The 21,853-nt window shown below is 37.9% G+C and overlaps 1 protein-coding gene across 3 annotated transcripts in view; it reads left to right on the top strand.

Annotated features, from left to right (window-relative positions):
- The window catches only part of MYO1B (myosin IB), a 189,939-nt gene extending 184,756 nt beyond the window's left edge, over positions 1–5,183 (top strand). For all 3 annotated transcript variants that reach the window (XM_006147812.2, XM_006147811.2, XM_006147810.2), the window contains one exon: positions 3,725–5,183. In XM_006147812.2, the coding sequence (XP_006147874.1) occupies positions 3,725–3,848 (124 nt within the window). In that variant the 3' untranslated portion in view covers positions 3,849–5,183. The remainder of the gene's footprint in view (positions 1–3,724) is intronic.
- Positions 5,184–21,853: the final 16,670 nt, after the last annotated feature.

The raw sequence follows: 21,853 nt of genomic DNA, 5'->3' as shown, positions 1-21,853 counted from the left end.
CACCTGCAGACCCCCTCCAGCTTATGCTCAGAAACACATGCTTGTTCATCTGTCACACAGAGGCTTGTGACATTCTGGATTCCATGAGCTTTCTGGACCAGTTATTTGAAGATTTACTGTGTGTCCACATGAAGAAATTAAACATTGGATAGCATTTTGACACCTTTCTTTTTCTTTCCCTAATTTCTAGTTACTGTAGATGTCATAGAAACAAAATAGGTAATGGACCCTGGCAGGTGGCATTATAGGACACCTGGAGCCAGTGCAGCCTGTTTTGGAGTCATGGGTAGAGGTGCTGGTGCCTGCATTTTTCAGCCCTAAGTGGCTTTTGCCCTACCTCCTTGCCAGCTCTGTTGACCCAGTGTTGTATAACAGCATGCAGTTCAGTAACTGAACATTCTTTTACCCTTTTCAGAAGTAGTAGTTGTTCTAGCAGACCTTGTTTAATCGTCATTATGGACACACTGGATGTCAATTTATGGGAAGAGAAGTCGAGTCCTGGTTGCTCTTTGGTCCCACTGCAACCTGCACATGGAGAAGCAAGGATTGAATTCATTGAGAGACTCAGCTGCCTGTGATTACTACTCCTTAAACTTATCAACTGTGTAGTCTGTACATAGATAGCATTTTTAAAAATGATTTTCTTTATTGTTATTATTTTTTTTAAGTTTGCTATGAGGCAAGTGTGCTCATGAGAGAAAGTGAGAAAGCAAGCCACTAGGTCTGGGGCTTGAACCACTGTCAGCTGTGTGGGATCCAGCACCTTACCCACCACTGCTGGCCCCCATAGATATCATTTTAACAGTAACCTGCAAGACATAGAGATTTTGTAATAATAAAGTCCGAAATAGGGAAAAAACTAAATTTGTGCCATTAAACATTTTAAATATATGTGTGTGTGTGTGTGGTGTGTGTGTGTGTGTGTGTGTGTGTGTGTTTGTATACATAGAAGGAGACTTTAGAAAGTTTTTGGAAAATGTGTATTATAAAAAGTATACGTGGATTTAAAAGTTTTTGCACCAAAATAAATTTGTATTTTAATTCCATTTTTGCATAAATTTCAAAGTCCCCTAGTATACACACAAGTATGTACATCTGTATATGTACCATTTAAGCTACTCAGTTGTTTTTCTGAATATTTAAAATCCATACAACTAACCAATATTTCTGATACTATGAAGTTCTCACTGGTATTAATGCTGTAAGATAATACATTTCATATTATTATTTGCCAGAGGATGATTTTCAGTTTTTTCTTCTACAAAGTAGAGATTGTTAATAGTACTTACCTTCTAGGATAGTTTTAAAGTTAATATTAATACATGTAAATAATTAAGAACAATAAATGGTGAAGAATAAATTAATTATAGTTATTGTTATTTCTAGCATGCATCTTTGTCATGAGCTATGAATGTGGAGACAGTTGATGGGAAGTTGTTGGGAAAAGAAGTTTCTCTACATTTATTATACTATTGGGTCGTTGGGAAAGTCATGATGTATTTTTCTATGTTTCTCTATGTAAAAATGTGTCATGACTTTTCCGATGACCCAATATATGTGGGTTTTGAAAATTAACATGTAAAAAAGTATTTGATTTTTTTAAAATGTGTGAATTAGTGTTAAACTTGAGAAATGCTTTTTCATTCCCCCTTTGAGGCATGTACATGTAAGTATATATTGTCAAAGACAAATGTCAGATAGGTGCATCTGGAACTATAACTGTTTTGTTTTCAGTGTTTTCAAGTTGAAAAGAACCTGTTTAAAAGGTCAGAAGTACCATCCTTAAAAACAATTGATGAATTAGAAGCTCAGGTGTCACATTTCACTCTATTCGATAAGGTTTATAGATCGTGGCCTCTTTAGACCTTGACATTGAGACTGAAATATACAGAGCAGAGCTGTTTAGATCCATGCTGTGGCTATGTCTGAGTGAGTGATCAGTCATATGGCTGTTAGGTCGACTCAGTAATGCACCAGTAACTAAAAATTCTTCTCGAAGAAGCATACAGCAAATATTATAACCATATACTGACCATGACAATGGGCAGAAGAGATCTCTGGTTTTGTGATGAGAAAACCTGGAAGAAGGTGTTCTTTGCTTCTCTAATAATGCCATCCTTGAGAGCAAGGTCCTCACTTTATATAGCTGGTATCCCTCTTCGCACCCAGAACAGGGAAGGTGTGAATGAGTTCTTGGATGTCATTTGACCTAAGCTGGTCTGTGAAAGGAAAGATTTGGACTAGAATAGAGTTTCCCTTAGTGTATCATGTGTACCACTGGTGTGAATAAGAGATGGTTTTACATTTATACTCATGGCTACTTAAATTTGTTTTACATAAAATTTTTTTCAGTTTACTTGTTTATTGGGAAGGAATGAGAGAGGGAAGAACCCTCAGCATGGTCTTCATGACATGATTCACCCCAACTTCAGGCAGGCCAGATCAAAGGCATGCCCACACATGCCTGTCAAACATAGCTAGGGAAGCCTTAGAATTTGAATTCAAGACCTTCCCATGTGGGCTCAATTTTGCGACCACTATGTCATGACCTGGCCTCTAAATACTTTTAATAGGTCTTAAATATACAAGTGGCAGATCAGACTCATGATATATCCTTATTATTCCATAGCTCAGTATTTAGAAGTAGCTATTAGTATGCTCTTTGGAAGTTGAAAAGAACCTACTTCATGTAGGAAGTATATGAATAATCAATGAATAATTAATGCTTGGAGACCATAGTCTAGGGCCAATTGGTGATGGTGGTGATTAAGGCAGCTGGATCCCACATGACCGACTGCTGTTCAAATCCCAAAGCTAGCAACCTGAGAAACATGCTGGACACATGTGCATGCACATCCATAATCCCAAAAGGAGAAATAGAGAAGGGATTGCAGCATGACTGCTTTCTCACTTTCTCTCCCTTTCTCTTTGTCTGTCTCTCTCATGTGAGCACTCTCTAGCAAATTTAAAAAAGAAAAAAGAGGGAACCAGCAGTTAGCGTAATGGCTATGTCGCTGGACTCCCATGTAGTCGACCATGGTTCGCGTCCTGGACCCGGTGGCTTAAAACTCACGCTGGGCGTGTGTGCGTGCATGCCCAAGATCCCAAGAGGAGAATGGAGAAGGGATTGCGGCATGACCATCCCCCCTGGGGGGTGATTTCTCGCTTTCTGTCTCTATGTCTCTCTCTCTCTGTCTGTCTGGCAAGCGCACGCACCCTATAGCAAAAACCTCTCCAAAAAAAAAAAAAGAAAGAAAAAAGAAAGAAACAATAGTCTAGAGGGTCTCTGGACCCTTTCCTTTTCTAAAGTTGTTTATTTTCTTTTAAAAAATTATTTATTTAATTTTATTTATTCATTAATTTAATTTAATCAAAAAGAGATACAGAGAGAGAGAGGGAAAGTGAGAAAGCAAGCCACTAGGACTGGGGCTTGGACCATGGTCGACCATGTGGGAGTGTCCAGCTCCTTAACCAAGCCACCTGCTGGTTCCTGAAATTTTTTATTTTTATAATTTGATAATTTCATCAGGCTACTCCCTAAATTTAAATTTTTGTCATGTAAAAATAAAGAAAAATAGAAATAATGGCATTGTAAAAAAATTACCTTATTGGAATATGAGTTAATGAACTTATATCAATGTCTATGAGAAACAAAAGCTAGTGTTACTGTAACCGCCGGCTGTTTTGTGTGTACTTTCTAAAAATTTCTTTTTTTTCCCTCTAGGTTCCTGGTGCAGTTCAGACAGGACAAAGTATGTGTCAAGTTTATTCAGGGCAACCAGAAAAATGGGAGTGTCCCAACATGCAAACGAAAAAACAACCGTCTCCTTGAAGTCGCTGTCCCTTAACTCCTCATCTCCGCTTTCTTGGACTTGTTTCTTTGTAATAGTGCAATTTGGTTTCATTTTGTTTGGGATTCATTATATGATTGGGAATTGCCAAAGGCTATAACCATTAGAGTCCCTTGGTAAAATAAAAATATTTGACTAATCAGTTTTTCTTATTGGAATAGTTTTAACCCTGAAGTATACTTTTGTCCTGGGGCAGGATCGTAGAAACTAATCGTGTCTGTTTCCATGTTGTATGTGTTCTTTGTTTAGTTGTCATGTTAGATCACTGTACCTAAATCAACATATTATTCATAAGTCATTAATACATGTAAGTATAGGAAATGTTCTTAAAAGATAGTGCATTCATTCATCAAGTATTTATTGAATGCCTACTGTGTGCTAGGCACTGTGCTAGATGGTATGAAAACGTACTAGGAACCTTTTCATTTTTAGGGCCATTGCATTCTGCCTGGTTTGTGCTGGTATAACGACAGCTAAGATTTGAAAATGATGAGACCAAAACAGTAACTGTTAATGACGGGCAGCATTATTAGGAACCCTGTAGTATGATCTTTAACAGATATGCTTCAAGAAAGGCTGGTCCTGGGGAGGAAGAGAAATATATAATTGGGTAAAATCTCTACCTGTGGTTTTTATTTGAAAACGGAAAACTGACATTTGAACGGGACTTTTTAATTTGTTCAGATCACTTATAATTCCTTTTAACAGTAGAAAATGGAAGTTATTCTTATTTTAGTCCAGTAAGATTATATGTTCTGTTTCTGGTAAACATCATATATGATCCTAGATATGCTAGTATTTGCAGAGTATTGTTTTCACCCAAATTTGAGTAGATGTTTTAAACAGCTAATACAGTGAAAGGCTGAAAGCCTTTCACATAATGGCAAAATGTTCTGTATTATGTGCAATAAAACATCCAAGATCTTTTTGAAAGTTTTATTTATAATGTACTTTTTTTTTTTGTATAAGAGGTAACTAGTAGAGGATGCCTATTTTAATCAAGGATCAAAATCGTTTGTGATCATATGCAGGCCTTTTCTTCAAATTTACGATAAGGATTCATTTTGGAGACTACATTTTAAACTTTAGAATCAAATTGTTTCTTATTTTGGAGGATAATGTATATACATTGGTATTATGTTAAATAATAAAATTGTTCCAATTTGGTGCCATTTGCTGGATCACAACTGTATTTTTGTATTTCAACTATTTTCATACGTTGCGTGTCAATGTATTGTCTCATGGAAAGGTTTTACAAGCCAAACATTATATGTTCTTTGTGTAATTGAATTTCACTTATCTTTTATAAACCAGAAACATTCATTGAAATTATTTCCTGGGGTTTTTTTCTTTTGACTTTTGTACTTAAAAAATTATTCACATAAAGAAATTTTTAGAAGCCTTTGTGTTTATTGGTGGAGGTAGAGGATACAATTACTTTCATTCTTCTTCACCGTTTGCTCACCGTTTGCCCCAAATAGTAGCTTAATAGTTCCTGATACAGGTGAGTGGAAATTTGGGAGTCTTCTTTTTTTAATGTTTTGTGAAATACATAATAACAACCTAGCTAAAACAACGTGCTGCTAAAACAGTGTGCTTTATAGGCTGGAATCATATGGGAGGCCCAGGTTTGATTTCTGGTCCAACCTGCTGGCCGGGCAGAGTGGTGTACACTTGTAATACCAGTGAGTCAGGCTGAGATAGGAAGATCATAACTAAGCAAGACCTCTTTAAAAAAAGAAGGAAAGAAAAGACAAATATGCAATAAATTTGCCTTGTTCAGCATAAATTAAATATAAAAAGGCATACAACACAAATTCTCCATCCTATCAGTCATCCATCTGCTCAGTTTCCTCGCCAAATATTAACCTTTCCTATTGGATTATTGGAAAAGTCATGATGTATTTTTCTATGCAAAAAAAAAAAAGAAAATTGCTTTTGCATACAGTTGCAGATGGAAATGAAAATATAAATTCTTATCTTCTGCTTTAGTGGACAAAAGTTTTAGATACTGTTTTTTCACCATGTCTTTTTCTTCTAGCAGAATATTATGTAGGACTCCTCAAACTTTTGACAGTGGTTTAGTCTCCCATTGCATGAATGTGCATCCTGTATTTACACAGCCTTGTTTTCAACACCATTGGATTGCTTCCTGAACAGAACTTCAGGATGGAAGTCCTCAGTGGAAATCTAGGAAAAAGATCACTATTACATGGGTCTACTAATTTTCCCAAATACCTTATTTGCAGATTGGTCACTGTAATGTTTAGCAACAACAGTAGATAACAATGTATTTTCCAAAGATTCCTTCCAGTAGAGAAACCGTTTATCCTCAAAATGTATTGTCAGCTCTTTATGAGGATTTTTCAAAATCTCCCTAAGCTGATTAGATGTTCTTGGAAAAGGTAAATAGGTAATGGGTACAAAAAAACCAGACCATGGTAATTGCCACGATGTGCAGTGTGATTGAAACAGTCACTTTTTCATTTCTGTCTACCACAGGGCGAAAAGGAACACTGGAATAGTAATTCTCTTATAGGCTCGTTTTAGTTCTGTATTTCACCTTCTTAGAGTAGTAAGTTGGACTTGGTTCTCAGACATAAGGCCCTTAGCTCCAATTCTAAAGTATCTCTACTTTACTTAAAGCAGCTGGATCCCACATGGCCAACTACGTGGTTCAAGACCTGTACTCAGAGGCTTGAAAAATACACTGGTGCATGTACATGCATGCCCAGAATCTCAATAGGAGCAGGAAATGGAGGAGAAGGGATTGTAGTGTGACCACTCCCCGTGTTTCAAGACCTGGACTCAGAGACTTGAAAAATACACTTGGTGCATGTACATGCATGCCCAGAATCTCAATAGGAGCAGGAAATGGAGGAGAAGGGATTGTAGTGTGACCACTCCCCATGGAGGGTACTTTTTCTTCTCATTGTTTCTCTCTGATGGGCACACATGCCCTCAAGCAAAATAAATAAAAGACCTTTCCTCATACTCTAGAAGTTAGGGAGTATGGTCTATAATGACAAAGAACTAGGTCAAGAACTCCATAGAAATATCCTCAATACCGAGGATTTGGCTGAATCTAGAAGAATGAACTGTTTTATTAGCATACCATTTCAAATTAATATGCTGAGAACTCTTGGGTTTATTGTAATTGAGTATAATTATGATAATTAGAGCATAGTTTCAAATTCTTTGATACCAAATCTAAAAGACAAGTGTTTCTTTTTATAAATCTGTTTTTTCGTGTGTGTAATAGGTAAGGTATCTAAGTTTCTTGAAATCTTAAGTAGTAAGTTAACTCTTTAAAATGGTGATATGGGATCAGCAGATGTCGTAGTGGTTGTGTTGCTGGACTTCCATGTAGTTGACCGTGGTTCAAGTCCCCAACCCAGCAGCCTAAAACTTATGCCAGGTATGTGTGTGTGTGTGCCCAAAATCCTGACAGGAGAATGGAGGAGAAGAGGTTGAGCGTGGCCACCCCCACCCCCTCGGGGTGTGTGTGTGTGTGTGTGAGAGAGAGAGAGAGAGAGATTTCTTGCTTTCTGTCTCTCTGGCAAGCACACGTGCCCTATAGCAAAAATCTCGGGGATGAGGGCAGGGGGACAGCATCCTATTAGGATCCTATTAAGAGGACCAGAAGCATCCTATTAAGAGCCTTTGTTTTTAAGCTGGGCATTGTTTTTCTAGAATATTGTAGCACTCAAAGTCATTACAACAATTGGATGCAGGGGGGTAGAAGGGAAGGGAATGAAGGATCATCGTTTTCTTTTTTCCTCTTGGTGAGAAAAACAGCTGTAAGCTTTTATTGTCCATTTGAAGACTTTCTGTTAGCTCATTTATTATCATTGGACGAGCTCTGTCCCTGAGTCTCATTTTAATAATCCTATCATGTGCTCTTTCTCTGCTTCTTGTACCTAAACCTTAGGAAGCTGTGACCTTGATGAATTGGCACTGCTTTCTGGTCTCAGCTTCTATTTCAGTAGCCACACAGGAGAAAATTTATTTTTTGATTTGGTTCCCTTTAAATCTTGGAATATTTGCTTCATTCTCTATGGTTTGAAGATGATTTTCAAAATCTGGAGTTGATCGCAGTGCAACGTAAAAGACAATCTCTTCCTCATTAACTTTACTGACATCATGGCCACATCCCCTCCACCCAGTTCTGTAAAATCCAACAAAAACCTGACCTTCTAACCAGAGGATATAGTCATCTTCTCCGTGTTTTAAGAGGGAGTGAGGGAATGAGAAGTGGAATTCCCTATTCAGGCCTTGCAGTACTAAAGGAAAGAAATCAACTAGCTACATAGTTTCAGTTTTATGCTCCAACTTTCTATTTTTTAGGGAGGTGACTTTTTTTTTTAAGACCTATTTTAATTTGACCAGAAAGGGGAAGATTGACGGAGAGAGTTATAGAGAGTGGAAAAAGAAAGTGAGCCACCAGGTCCAGTACTCGAACCGCAGTCGGCCATGTAAGGAGTCCAGCACCCTTAACCACCACACCACCTGCCAGTCCCATGAGAGGTGACTTACTGGTTAATTGATTTGGTAAGACCTTTAAAAAGAATACTTTTTAATGACATGCATATTAGACATTCACATGGAAGGTAGACATTCATATAACTAGCACCTAAAATAAAAGATATCCCAAAGATGGCACCCAGAAGCCCCTTCTCCATTCCAGTCATAACCTCCCCACAAAAGTGACTTTTATCTTCTTTTTCTGGTACCATATATTAATTTTGCCTTTTAAAAGACTTTATGTAAATAGAATCATGCAATGTAGTCTTTGCCTGACTTCTTTCATTCAGCATTTTTAATTGTGAAATTTATGTTGTTACACATGTCTGTTCATTTGTGTTGCAATTCCTCATGTCAGTAGACTATGACTTTGTAATTTGTTTACTGCCTGATGGCATTGTGGGTAGTACACATGAGGCTGCTGCAAATGTTCTTGTACTTGTCTTTCAGTGCATGTGTACCTAATTGTGTTGGATAGAACCAGGATTGTCGGGAAAGCACATGTTCAGCCTTAGTAGATTTTTGTCAAACTGACTTCCAAAGAACTGGGGTGTACCAGTTTACACCCTGCTGTACCAGTTTATGCTGTTGCAGTTGCAGCCTTGCTGCACCTTGTGTTGCCAGTCTTTTTCATTTTAGTTCTTCTGCTAGGTCTTAGCTTTACCATGCATTTTCCTGGTCTCATGAGCCTAATCTCATTTTTAATATTGGCCAATTGGGTTTCATCTTGACACGTTCAAGTATTTTGCCTATTTTTCTTTTTGATTTGTAGTTCTTTGTTTTGCTTATGAGCTCTTTGTGTGAATGGCATGTATCATAGTCTGTGGTTGCATATTTAATCATTTACCAGTGTCTTTTGATGAACAGAAATTTCATTGTAATGCAGTTCTTTCAGTTCTTTCCTTAATACTTTGTTTGTTATTTAAGAAATGCTTGCTTACCCAAGGTTATAAAGATATTTGTCTATGTCTTCTAGAAGCTTTATTATTTTACCTTTTGTGTTTAGATCTTCAGTCCATTGGAATTTGTCCTCCCAATATGGACATTCAGTAGACCCACCACCCTTTTTTTTTTTTTTTGAAAAGGCCAGCCTTGCCCCATTGCACCATTTCTAGATTATTCTATTACTTCGATGCTCTGTTTTTGAGTCAGCACTAAACTGTATTGATGTAGCTTTGCAATATGTTGACATAGTCCTATAGTCAGTCCTCTTAGTGAGCCGTCCTAAGCTTTGAGATAGGAGAGGAAAAGGCATTAAAACTATTAAATATACTAACTAAAATAAATGAAACTATTAGGTCATCAGGAAAATCTTGACATATTTTTGCAAAGAAAAATACACCAAGACTTTCCTGACAACCTAATAAGTAAATATAGTTTCAGGTATCTGGAGTAGTGATATTTCATCAGAATTCTAAAAATACGAACATAAACCTTTTTCTAAAAATATGAACATAAACTTTTTTCTTTAGCCAAAGGATTTGAGCATGGAAGTGCCTAAGGGGATCATATAGGGAAAATATTAGCTGTTTCCTTGAAGTCAATGAGTAACTTATAATTTTATGTGCTATTTTGGTTTTCCATTGACTCAGTGATTATCCATGTTACCAATCATTCACATATTACATTTTCCAGAAAGTCTTCCTAAAAATACTGTTTTTTAATTGGCAGAAGGCATGTGTACTTGACAGACAAGAGACGGAGGAAGAAGGAAAGGAAGAAAGTATCCCCCTCAATTGGTATGTGGTTACACCACAATCCCTTCTCATTTCTCCATCCTATTGGGATTCTAGGCATGCATGCATGCATGCTCATGCCTGGTATGTTTTAAGCAATGGCACCTGAATTTGAACCCTGGTCATCCCTATAGGATCTAGCTCCCTTAACTAAGCCACTGACTGGCCCAAATCACTGTCTTATATAAATACATGTGAATCTTTTCTTTTTACATAAGACTGTTTGCCTTTGAAATTTGGTTCCTTTGGTGGTGGATAATGAGAGACATCCAAGGGGTTTTCTAATTCTTGCAATATTACACTTGGTTATCTTGTGCAATGGTAATAGCTTATTGATGAGTCCAGCTGGTGCCAGAAGTGAACACTGTATCTTTGTTTGCCTTCTCTAATACTCCCCACACTTGTAAAAAAAAAAAAAAAAGGCGAAAAGATTTTTCATTTCCTAGTAATTACCTAGTTCATTCTCTTGTGTGCAGTTTTGAGCTAGTTAATTTCAGAATTGCCTTTTTAAAAATAATCTCTGCAAGCTCAGCTTTCCTAAAGTTGGGAATATAGTTGACAGAGTGAAATAGTACCAAGAAGGTAGATGTACTATTTTTTTGTAGCATTAAAGGTGTATGCATCATATTTGATTTTTATGAAGGGCAAATTATAGTCAAAGCATGTTTTTACATAATATATGTACCAATAAAAATCAATTACGTAGAAGGGAAAGTAAAAGTTAAATTTTTATTCATTTAAAGGGAGGTAGAGAGAAATTACTGTAGCATTGCATAGTAGAAAATAAAAATGTTCCTTCATTCTTAAGAAATCCAAAAGGGTCAGCAGGTGGCTTGGTGGTGAAGGCACTAGACTCCCTCATAGCCAACTGTGGTTCAAGTCCCAGACCTCAGACTTGTGGCTTTCTCTCTCTCTCTGTCTCTCTCTCTCTCTTTCACACACACACACACACATGCCCTATAACAAATTTTTAAAATTATAATAATTCTTTAAAAAAAAAAACCTGAAGATCATTCTTCAGCTGAAATATGCTACAAATTAATCTATTTTGCTTATTCAGCAATATAATTGGTATAATAATAATGCCATTCTGTTGTCTCTCAAATGCTGTGTTATATTTAAGTGGAACAGTTATTAAGGCTTGTTGAGTCTCTAATATCTGAAAATGAATTTCTTGAAGTTTGGAAACAGCAGGTTTTAGAATAGAATCTCTGAACTAGTCCTATAGCCTGGTTGTTAAGGGAGCCAGATTCTACATGGCTAACTGCCCTTTTCATCCTGGCTCCAGCAGTTTGACAAACACACCACGTATGCATCCCAAATCTCAGCAGGATGGAGCAATGAAAGAAAGGATTGTGGCATGATCACATCCCATGGTTGGGGGGTGAGAGGAGGTTTTCTCCCTCTCAGTCTCTGGTGGGAACACATGACCTCTGATAAAGCCAATCGATTAATTTCTTATAGGAAGGACAGTATACCACATAGGCTGAGGACTCTTATTTTCAAATAAAGTTTTTAGGAATAAAGCAAAACTTGATATAACTTTCAAGTAATACCTTCTGATAGGGAAAAATCAAGTTTCTATCCACATGGCTAACCCAACATTGTTGAAAATGAAGTTCAAAGAAGGACTTCACAAGTATAAAGCTCCCGACGTACCCTTTTACACAGAGGGTAAAGAAAGGTACTCTTGGGACCAGCAATTGGCATAATGGCTATGTTGCTGGACTCCCATGTAGTTGTCTGTGGTTCGAGTCTTGTACCCGATGGCTTAAATTCATGCGGGGGGTGTGTATGTGTGTGCCCAAGGTCCCTAGAGGAGAATGGAGGAGAAGGGATTGTGGCGTGGCCATTCCTCCTGGGGGGGGGTGATTTCTTGCTTTCTGTCTCTCTGTCTTTTTGGTGAGCGCACACACCCTATAGCAAAAAAACTAAAAGAAAAAGAAGAAAAGGCACTCTTAATTTGAGCATTCTGTAGTATCCAAAGATGTTCATAGGTCTCTAGGTTTTTGTGTTGGAAAACACCTTTACTTTCTGTAGCTTTTAGACAAAATTTCTCATGTTTTGGTATTACTATGGACAAATTAATGTGGAAATCCAGGAAATGGCAATAGTTGGAATCTAGTCTTTTCGACAGTCTCACGGGCTGTTTGTTTAACAGCTGTCTTTACTTCCTAGCACAAATTGGACTTGGATCTGAACAAGAAATAGGATCTGGTAACATTAAATGAAAAGCACTTGGGAGCTGTTGCTGAAACATCACTGAAGAGGAAGGAAATCCACCCACTAATTTGTTCTTTCCACTTAAGAAAGCTCCACAGATGACGATGCCATGTGTGGTGTCTTGAACGGTCCCCAAGCCACACGAGACATGGAGGCAAAGTTTGTTAGAATTTATTTCAGAAAAGTTTAATTGGATATGTGTATATGCAGCCATACCAGTTCATATTCCTGTCTAATGATGCCATTTCTGAAAGGTACATGCTGTTAATTAGGAAAACTGATACAGGTCTGCCCTACTTATCCTGAATTGCTAGTAAGTTACCTTCAGTCATATGGTAGCCAGTTGCCTCACAAAGCAAACTGAATCCTTCATCTCTGGGATCTACTTCAGGATTCTCATTGACTTCTCCTGTGCTTCAGGGTGTCTTATGGTTTCTGCTAAGACACACTACATCCTAGTAATAGAAACTGCTTTATGTTGAGTGTGGAGACTTAAATTCCAGTTTTGCCATCATTTCCTATTTTGATGTGATCAAGTCAATGATTGTCCAGTAACTACCTCAGCACTTGCTGTTTTCATAGAACTAGTAAAATGCCTTGAGACTGAAATCAGATCTCTGAGGGACTGTGCTCTATTTTAGACTTCATCTTAACGGTCTTGTCAGATGTGCATCATTAGCAAGAAATGCTAGTCACTGGGTTGGCAGAATCCTTTGAAATGAAGGCACATTGAGAGTGTCTGAGAGGTTCCCATCTTGATTTAGAATGTGGATACTGGGGATTGTGCTAGTGAAGGAAAGCGCTTTGAACACTTATCTAGAAATATTTCCTTTTTACATATGGGTTTCAAGAATATCCGTGAAACAGAACAGTAAGACATTAATAGGCCAACCCTGTAACCCTAGTGGTTAAGGGAGGTAGATCCCAAATGACTAGCTGTGGTTTGAATCCCAGCCTAGTGGTTTGGAGAAAACACAGGGTGCATGTCGTATATACCTCAAAACCCAGGAGAAACAAGGGATTGCAGCATGAGCACACCCCATGAGGGGGTGCTTCTTACTCTCTCTGTTTCTGTCTCTGGTGAGTTCATGCATCCTTGACAATTAAAAAAAGAAGTTATGTGTGTCATGTAGCTCGGTAGTTCTCAGCATTTTCTAGTACGAAGGGCCATTTGCAAACATATTTGGAAATACACACACACACACACACACATACACACACATACACACACACGTATATATCTATGCTTTGAGAATCTTTTCACTGGATCAAATTCATAGTTTTTCTAAGTTCAAGATTTAAGTAAATTTGCATTTCTTAGTCATAGCATACCTAAATATGTGAAGAAGATGACATTACCTGCATTTATTTTCAAGTCATTACATACAGTTAACAGCTTATACTTCATTCATGGGAACTCATGGACCCCTTGCAAAAACCCTAGAGTTTGGGAATTGCCAATCTGTACCTTCTACTTCCTGCACTTGACAGATAAGAAAAACTGAGACCCAGAGAGATTCAATGATTAGTCCAAGATTTTGTAGTTAATGGCAGAACTAGACTGTAACTCATCCAACTCACATTTTCATTTCTATGGGTTTCCCTGAGGATTAGAAAAAGCTGTCCAAACTCCTTAGTCCTTATTTATGAATTTATAGTAATAACTATTAGTAGAAGATACTGCATTAGGGGAAAAAAAGTGCAGGAAAGATAGGACCAATGTGGAAGCCCAAACTGACAGCCACTGGCACATAGTAATTGTTCAATAAATGCAGCAAGTGAAAACATGACTTTTCCATATCTAGCCCTCTGCCCTTCCTGAGCATTTTGGTTCCCTTAAACTTGAAACTTTCATTGTTCTTATTCACCCAAGTTATCCAATTCAATGTCAGCCCTACTTTTTCTAAAGATATTTATTTACAGTAATTCAATTCCCAGTCTCTCTCCCCTCTTCATGCCTATAGATTTTTTATAATACCTGCTTATGGAGCTTACCTTCTATTTATCTCGGCCATACTGCTGGCAGGAAGGGAACACAAGTGAGTTGTTCTTAGCTTTCAAAACCCACACATTTTTGTTTCAGAAAGAAAATTTCTTTCTTGCCATCTGTTCTGAGAAAAAAATCAACATTGATATGAACAATTAAAGATTTCTCTACATTTTTTTTGGTATTACAGGAGTTATTGCTAAGCTAATTAAGATGGTGCATATTTCAAAAACAAAATTGTATCTCTATCATAAGTATAAACTGTTCTGTAGCTTGAAGAGCCATTTAAGAAGTACATTTGAGTCTTAGCCATTTAAGAAGTACATTTGAGTCTTTCTGATCATGAAATTATTAGTTCAGTCCCACAAGACTCAATTTTTGCTGAAATGCCAACATAGGTGAAAAGCGAACCCCTTATGTGTATTTAAAAAAATGGATGAATTAGTTTTAGCAGAATTAGAGCAAATGGTCAGAATTCAGAACAAAAACATGATTGGAGGGTTTCACCCAGCATCATGATAGGACTTGTGTAGGCTAGATAAAGTAGAAAACGCACCTGATTGGCTACAGGTAGGCATTGGCCTTATTTTGGCATGGTATGATGATTTGCCTCCTGTGATTGACTGAAACCTAGCTATTTGTGATTGGCTAAAACTTGGTTGGTTGTTTTGCCTAAGTTAGGTTTTGCCTTACTATTATATTTAGTTTGCAGTTTGTTTTGTAGGAACTCAAAGTATGGACAGAGTCTGAGGCTCATGGCATCCTCTTATTTAACTTAACAGGTGTAGAAAAGTGGTCTTCTAGCCATGTCAAGCTTTATTTCAGATGGTCCTGTCCTGGATTCGGTGCTCTTTCAGACAAGTAAAGCTTACAGTCTTCTGATTTGTCCTAAAGGGAAGAGGGAAAAACAAATACCCAACTTCCTGAAAGACATAGGGATTTAGCTATTTCAGCTCTTCAGGAAAATTATTTTAAATTGAGACTGCCAATATACAAAGCAATGGTATTTAAGTCTGTATCGATAACTAGGCACTTCATGTGTTTGTTTTCCTTTTAGAACAGTTATGGCTGTTTGCGACATATATTTATTCAATAGGAAGATTCAGAGAAATAGGTGATTATCATGAGGCAGAAGTAAGCTGATATTAATATTTCTTTGACAGACAAAGAAATGAAGGGTATGTGTGCTGATTCCTCTTGCATAGATTTGAAGGCCCTAGTACATATGTGTGTATATACACACATTATTTTAGGGAGAGCATTGTAGATTTAAAGTTCCTTCTAAAGTTGCCTTCATCAGATTTTTTTAAAGAATTATTTATACTAATTTTTATATATTCATTATTATTTTGTTTGTTTGTTTGTTTGACTGAGAGTCACAGAGAGAGAGGGAAAGTTAGAGAAAGCAAGCCACCAGGTCCAGGACTCGAACGGTGGTCAACCGTGCAGGAGTGTCTAGCACTTTAACCACCAGGCTACCTGCTGGCCCTGCATCAGATCTTATTTTGAAAATTTATTTTATTTTATTTTTTGCCAGAGGGTGTGTCCATTTGCCAGAGAGAGACAAAGAGAGAAGGAGGGCAGAAAGTACCTTCCATAGGGAATGGTCATGCTGCAATCTCTTGTTCTCCATCTCTCTCTTCCTTGGGGATTTCTGGGACACACACACATGTGCCCACTGTACTTCTCAAGCAGGAGCTGAACCAACGGTGGACCATGTGGGATCCAGCTGCCTCAACCACCAAGCCACGGAGCTCATTAGATATTACTCCTGTTTTATGAACACACACACACACACACACACACACACACACACGCAGCAGAGTTTTGTGGCACACACTTCTGTATTCTAAAAGGACAAGCCTTTTACTAAGGCTTTCTTTGTCCCATTGTTCTTTCTTGTCTCAACCTCCTTAATGCTTTGCATCTCTCCACCTCCCAACCTCTTCAACACTAATTCAAAGCAAGAGTCCAAATAATTGGCATTGGTGTTCTTCTCTGAAGCAATCAGATATACGAAGGGGGTTGCTCCTAATTTTCTTGTGAAAAATAAGTAAAAATTAAATTGGCAATGATTAAAATAGCACACAGTAAAGTGTGTTACAGATAAAATGAGAAGAACTACTGTCTGAAAATTAATTACTAATTCCACCTTGGTTCTCTTCTGAAGTTACTCTGGTGCTCTCTCTTCAACATGACAAAATCATAATATCCATCTTCAAAAAGTACAGGCTTGATACCCCATTTCTTCTTCCAGGTACTGCAGGTCTGCCTGCACTCAAGTTAGCCAGTTTGCCTCCTAAAATGCCGCCTCTCGAACCAAACACAGGCTTGTCAGTGTGACGACCTGTAGTTCTTCATTTCCAGAGGCATTGATGTGTTTGGAGCCAACTTCCATTAGAAACAAAAACAAAACAAGCTCTTTAAAATTTAAGTAAAATAATGAGAAATACAGCTTACAAAAATGCTAATCTTCTCAGAACATGCCTATGGAAAGTATGTTTGTATTATTCGCTTTGGGGATGGGTTTTGTTGTTGATAAGCACATTCTGTAGAGCAAGGTTTGGTTTTGTTTTGGGGTTTCTTTTTTTTTTTCTTTTTTTGGTAAGCTATTATTTTGTTGCCTCCTTCTTATGTTCTAGACTCCCTAATAAAATAATTCTGTTACAGAAGAAAATTGGAGTAATATGACTAGATATGTTTTCTACAAACAAAAATAACCAAAGCTTCGAAAAGATCTTTTCAACTAGTGGAGCGGAGAGTGAGAGCACTGGTTTCAGCGTCTTAAGCATGTCGTTCAGCAGTTGGTGTGAGTGACAGCTGATAGGGACGAGACAGACCAGCAAAAGGTCGCCTGAGCTCCAAATGGTCCTTGAACCTACACAGCTGGTGCTCTGGACCATAAAGAGAAATAATTGCATCTGCAGAGTTCTACTTATGCATCATTTAAGATTTGTAAGGAAATAGGTTCTTAACAATTCTCCCTTAAAGCCTTGAGGCTCACTTGCTAAAGAAGGTAACCCTATAGACTTACTTTTTCTATTTCTGGCACTGATTCAACATAAGACTGATTTGCATTTAAATGTTAACTATGGGGCTTTCTTGACTTAGCAGTACTGTTTATGAGATTTCCATGTGCTTGGGACTGGTGGATGCATATTTAAAATAATCACATATATTTTATTCTTTGAAATCATGTGATTCAAAATTTCTCTTGTGGCTAAGTTAGTTTCCAAAATAAAAAGTGTCCAGAATCCTTAGATCTGAAGATGATGTGTGTGTGTGCGTGCATGCATGCATAGGCATATGGGTATACATTTTAAAAGGGGAAAAAAGCTTTGTGATGTACTCATTTCCTTGAACTTTAACCTCATCTTGCAAACAAGCAGACCTCCTCATCTATGATACATCTAATCAGGAAGTCGTGGAGATATTTTTATAGCTGTTTTGCAATTTAACACAGCATCTTTCTGCCTTCCTTAAAAACAGTATGTCCTGCCCCTCAAATAACTAACACTTGGGTTAAAATTTTTGAGAAGAAAATAGAATTCCATGATGTCAGCTTGGATTAGATCCACCACCTCAGCCAAGCAAGTCCCAGATACCAGGCCCTGAGAGGTCACTGTTCATTCCTCCCCTGCTACTGGAAAAAGATGTAGCTTCCTTTCATGCCATTGGGAAGATGTTCCATTTCTTTCTGCAGAGTGGACTGGTGTTAGCCCCTGTGACTCTGGGTCATTTTGACAGACGGATGAGGAAGTAGGGTGAGAGAGATGGGAGAACTAGTAGTGAGATGGTGGAGGAAGGTATGTAGCCAAGTGTGTGAACAAAGTGAGGTCCTGGGCTAGAGATGGCAGGTGGGGGACATATTCTGCAATGGTCAAGAGGCTGTTATAGTTGGGTGCCTTAACAGACTCTAAGTAATAAGTGGTGTCCAGTTACATCCTTCAACTTATCCTTTCAATTTGTCCTCTAGAATTTAATTATAAAAATGATTTTTTAAAAATTAAAGTTAGTCTTGGGGGACCAGCAGTTAGCGTAATGGCTATGTCGCTGGACTCCCACGTAGTCAACAGCGGTTCGCGTCCCAGACCTGGTGGCTTGAACTCACTCTGGGCGCGTGTGCGTGTGTGCCCAAGATCCCGAGAGGAGAATGGAGGAGAAAGGATTGCAGCGTGGCCATCCCCCCTGGGGGGTGATTTCTCGCTTTCTGTCTCTCTGTGTCTCTCTGTCTGTCCGGCGAGCGCATGCGCCCTATAGCAAAAACCTCTCCAAAAAAAAAATAATAATAATTAAAGTTAGTCTTAAGATTAATTTTACAGCAATGTGAACTTTCTAAGTCCTATGAGACAAAGAAATGGATTATCTATTGAAGATAACTTTACACTGTTGTTAACTGGACTGGTGAGAAATGTACACATGTTGGAATATTCATTTTGCAGACTAAATAACATGATTGAATGTATAAAAGAAATTGAAATTTTAAAAAATTAAAGGGAAAATCATCCTATCTATTTGAATGGACTTGCCTCCTGCCTCCTCAGTGTTGATCACTCCACTCCTACCAGCCCATTCTGGACAGCATCTCTGGTGCCCTGGGAGGACCTCTCTGCTCCATCCTTCCTTCCACCCTATTCCTATCCCCACCCAGGGCTTGGCACTGCATTGCTTTCTGTCCTCTTAGCTCAGTTCGCCGCCTCCCAGAAAAGTTCATTCTCTTTTCTGTGCACACTCTTAAGACTGCCTTCCTTCTTTCCCCTTAGCCTCTCAGTTTTCTTAGGGGAATTGCTTTTCTTCTTCTTCATGGCATTTTTTGGACCAAAGCATGTTCTAATCATGGTGAAGTAACCCCTTCCTTTAGAGCATGTAGCTAACTTTAAGTGTTTACATTTATTAATGTGATTGTTTTGTAAGTTTTTCTTTCTGCTCTAACAGAGTAACTTCATGAAAGTAGAGACTTTGATTTTCCTTGACTCTTCTTTTTTAAATGTATTTTTATTTATTTTCTTCAGAGAGAAAGGGGGAGTGAGTGAGTGAATGAGTGAGAGAGAGAGAAATGGAAAGAAAGAAAGAGGTATCTACAAAAAGTCTTGATACCATGATCCACCCCAACCTCAGCCAGCCATTGGACATGCCTGTACCCAGCATGATCCCAGGATGCGAACTCAGGCGCTTCCCGTGTGGATCCAGTTATTTTACCCTTGGCTCCAACCTGGCCCCGACTTTTTCCCCCTCAGCTTCTCTACAGTGACAGACAAATGGCAGGCACTCAATAAATATTTGCTGAATTATTGAATGAAAAAAATGAATGAATGCATTAAATATAACAGCTACTATCTGCCAGATACTGTTGGTGCTGAGTATATAATGGCAAATAATATTGACTAGTCTCTAGGTTCCTGGAGTTCACATTCTACTTAACTCATGGACCAAGTTATCTTCATTAAAATAATTTTATAAAAAGCATTCTAAATGAAAACAAACATTATATTTCAAAAAAACCTAGTATGATCAATGTCTAAAATTTCTGAAAATACAAATAAAATTCTTTCTAGTCTTTTTTTAGTTCAGATTTCTCCAGGGCAAGCTTTCACATCGAAATATTTAGTTAGCTTCATTATTTCTCTGTCTCAGTGGCTAATATTTTAATAGTATTATTTTCCACTCTGTGTCATTGCAAACATGAAGTGTTTCAGCCATAGCGTGATATGGTTAGGAAAAAGTTTAGGAACTCAACTATCTGTTAGAACCATTTTTATGAGCAAAGATGCTCATGATCTCCAGCAGTTAACTAAACTAACTATTGAATACAATCTGTGTGGTTATGCATTTCAGCATAGGCAAAACCCAATGAAACGTTGACAGAAGCATTGCCGAGTATTAGTAGCCTCGCTTTAAAAAAAAAAAAAAGAGAGATGTAAATATTTCATTAACTCATTCACCCAACACATCATTATCCAGAGGAAGCTTGATCATGGCCCTGCAATGTGGATGTTAGTGCCATGTCTCCTTCCCGGATTAGGAGTCTCCAGCACTCAGACTTCTCTTCTTTCAACAGGGAAAAAATAAACAAAACTGTCACTTTGTTGAAGATTACCTGTCAACTAGAAAAGGTGGGCAAACCTTTTACCAAGTCACAGGAATTCTCATTAAGTATCAGATGGAAAGGCATGTTATGAGAACTTCCTCCTGATAAAAATACAATATGAGTTTTGTAGAATTTCTTTTATTTTTTTAATCTCCCTGCATAATTGCTTCCCTTTCACACCTTCATTTACTCTTTCATCCATTAGATACTCACAGAAAGAAATACTATGAAAGCTATGTAACAACATGAAAGTGTACGAAACTCCTCTAAAAAGCCTGGAAATCAAAATTGTGCGTTATGTACAAAACATGTCCAAATGCTACGTGAGACCTTGTCACTGCAGTTAAGACAAATTGAAGTTATGATCGGGATTCTAAATTGGAGCTAACTTAAGTTGAACGTTTACTCTCTTTGCTATTATTTACTTTACCCAGTTATGAATGTGGCAAAAAAAAATGAACATTGAGAACTTTAATATTTAAGATAATGAAGGAATGACATATTTATTCAAATACAGTGAATTTCGTATTCATATAAGTTCTATTTAAATATTGCTAAAAACTTTGATAATGACCCTTTTTAAAAGATGGAATCTGTTTCTTGCTGAGGCAAATACTTTCCTCTGAGTCTTGTTCTCATTGCTAAGAACGCCTAAGTGTATATAAACCCAGGTGAATCACGTCATAACAGGAGTGCAGTGTGTCTACCTATAGAGCATGAGTGAACCGAAGTGTCAAACTAGCATTTGCCAGTATGCAAATTAGGTGTACTGAAGACTCTGCTTCTTACATGGACTTGATTTTTCTACATGTGCTTCTCAATTAAAGAAAAACTGGAATTGAGATCTACACGTGGATAACATAATTTAGGAACAATTTTCTATTCATTAAAGACTTTCATCCCGGGACGAGCAGTTGGAATGATGGCTATGTCGCTGGACTCCCATGTAGCTGACCATGATTTGAATCCCGGACCTGATGGCTTAACTCATGCCGGGTGCATGTGCGTGTGTGCCCAAAATCCCAAGAGGAGAATGGAGGAGAACGGAGGAGAAGGGATTGTGGCATGGCCACCCCCCTGGGTGGTGATTTCTCGCTTTCTATCTCTCTGTCTCTCTCTGTCTTCCTAGAAGCGCATGCGTTCAATAGCAAAAAACCTCTCCCCAAATAAAAACTTTCATCCCTTTAGGAAATAATTTACCACGGGATTTTTTTTTTTTTTTTTTTTTTTTTTTTAGGTAGCCAGCATCAGTGAATTTTTAATGCTCAGTGTGACTTTTCAGAAAGACTGATATTGCTGGACCCCTTTTCATAATTCTCACTAGATCTCCCTCTTTTGGTGTCTTTCATTGCTTTGGTGTCCCTAGCTGAAAGCACATTTGCGTTCCTCATTTTCAGTCTTGAATCTTTTCTTCATGGCGTGCAGATGTGGGCAACATGGTGGT

This window comes from Tupaia chinensis, unplaced genomic scaffold (genome assembly GCF_000334495.1).
Source record: "Tupaia chinensis unplaced genomic scaffold, TupChi_1.0 Scaffold000225_1, whole genome shotgun sequence".
Lineage (NCBI taxonomy): Eukaryota > Metazoa > Chordata > Mammalia > Scandentia > Tupaiidae > Tupaia > Tupaia belangeri.
Note: the sequence above shows the minus strand (reverse complement) of the source record. Positions and strands in the feature narration are given on the sequence as shown.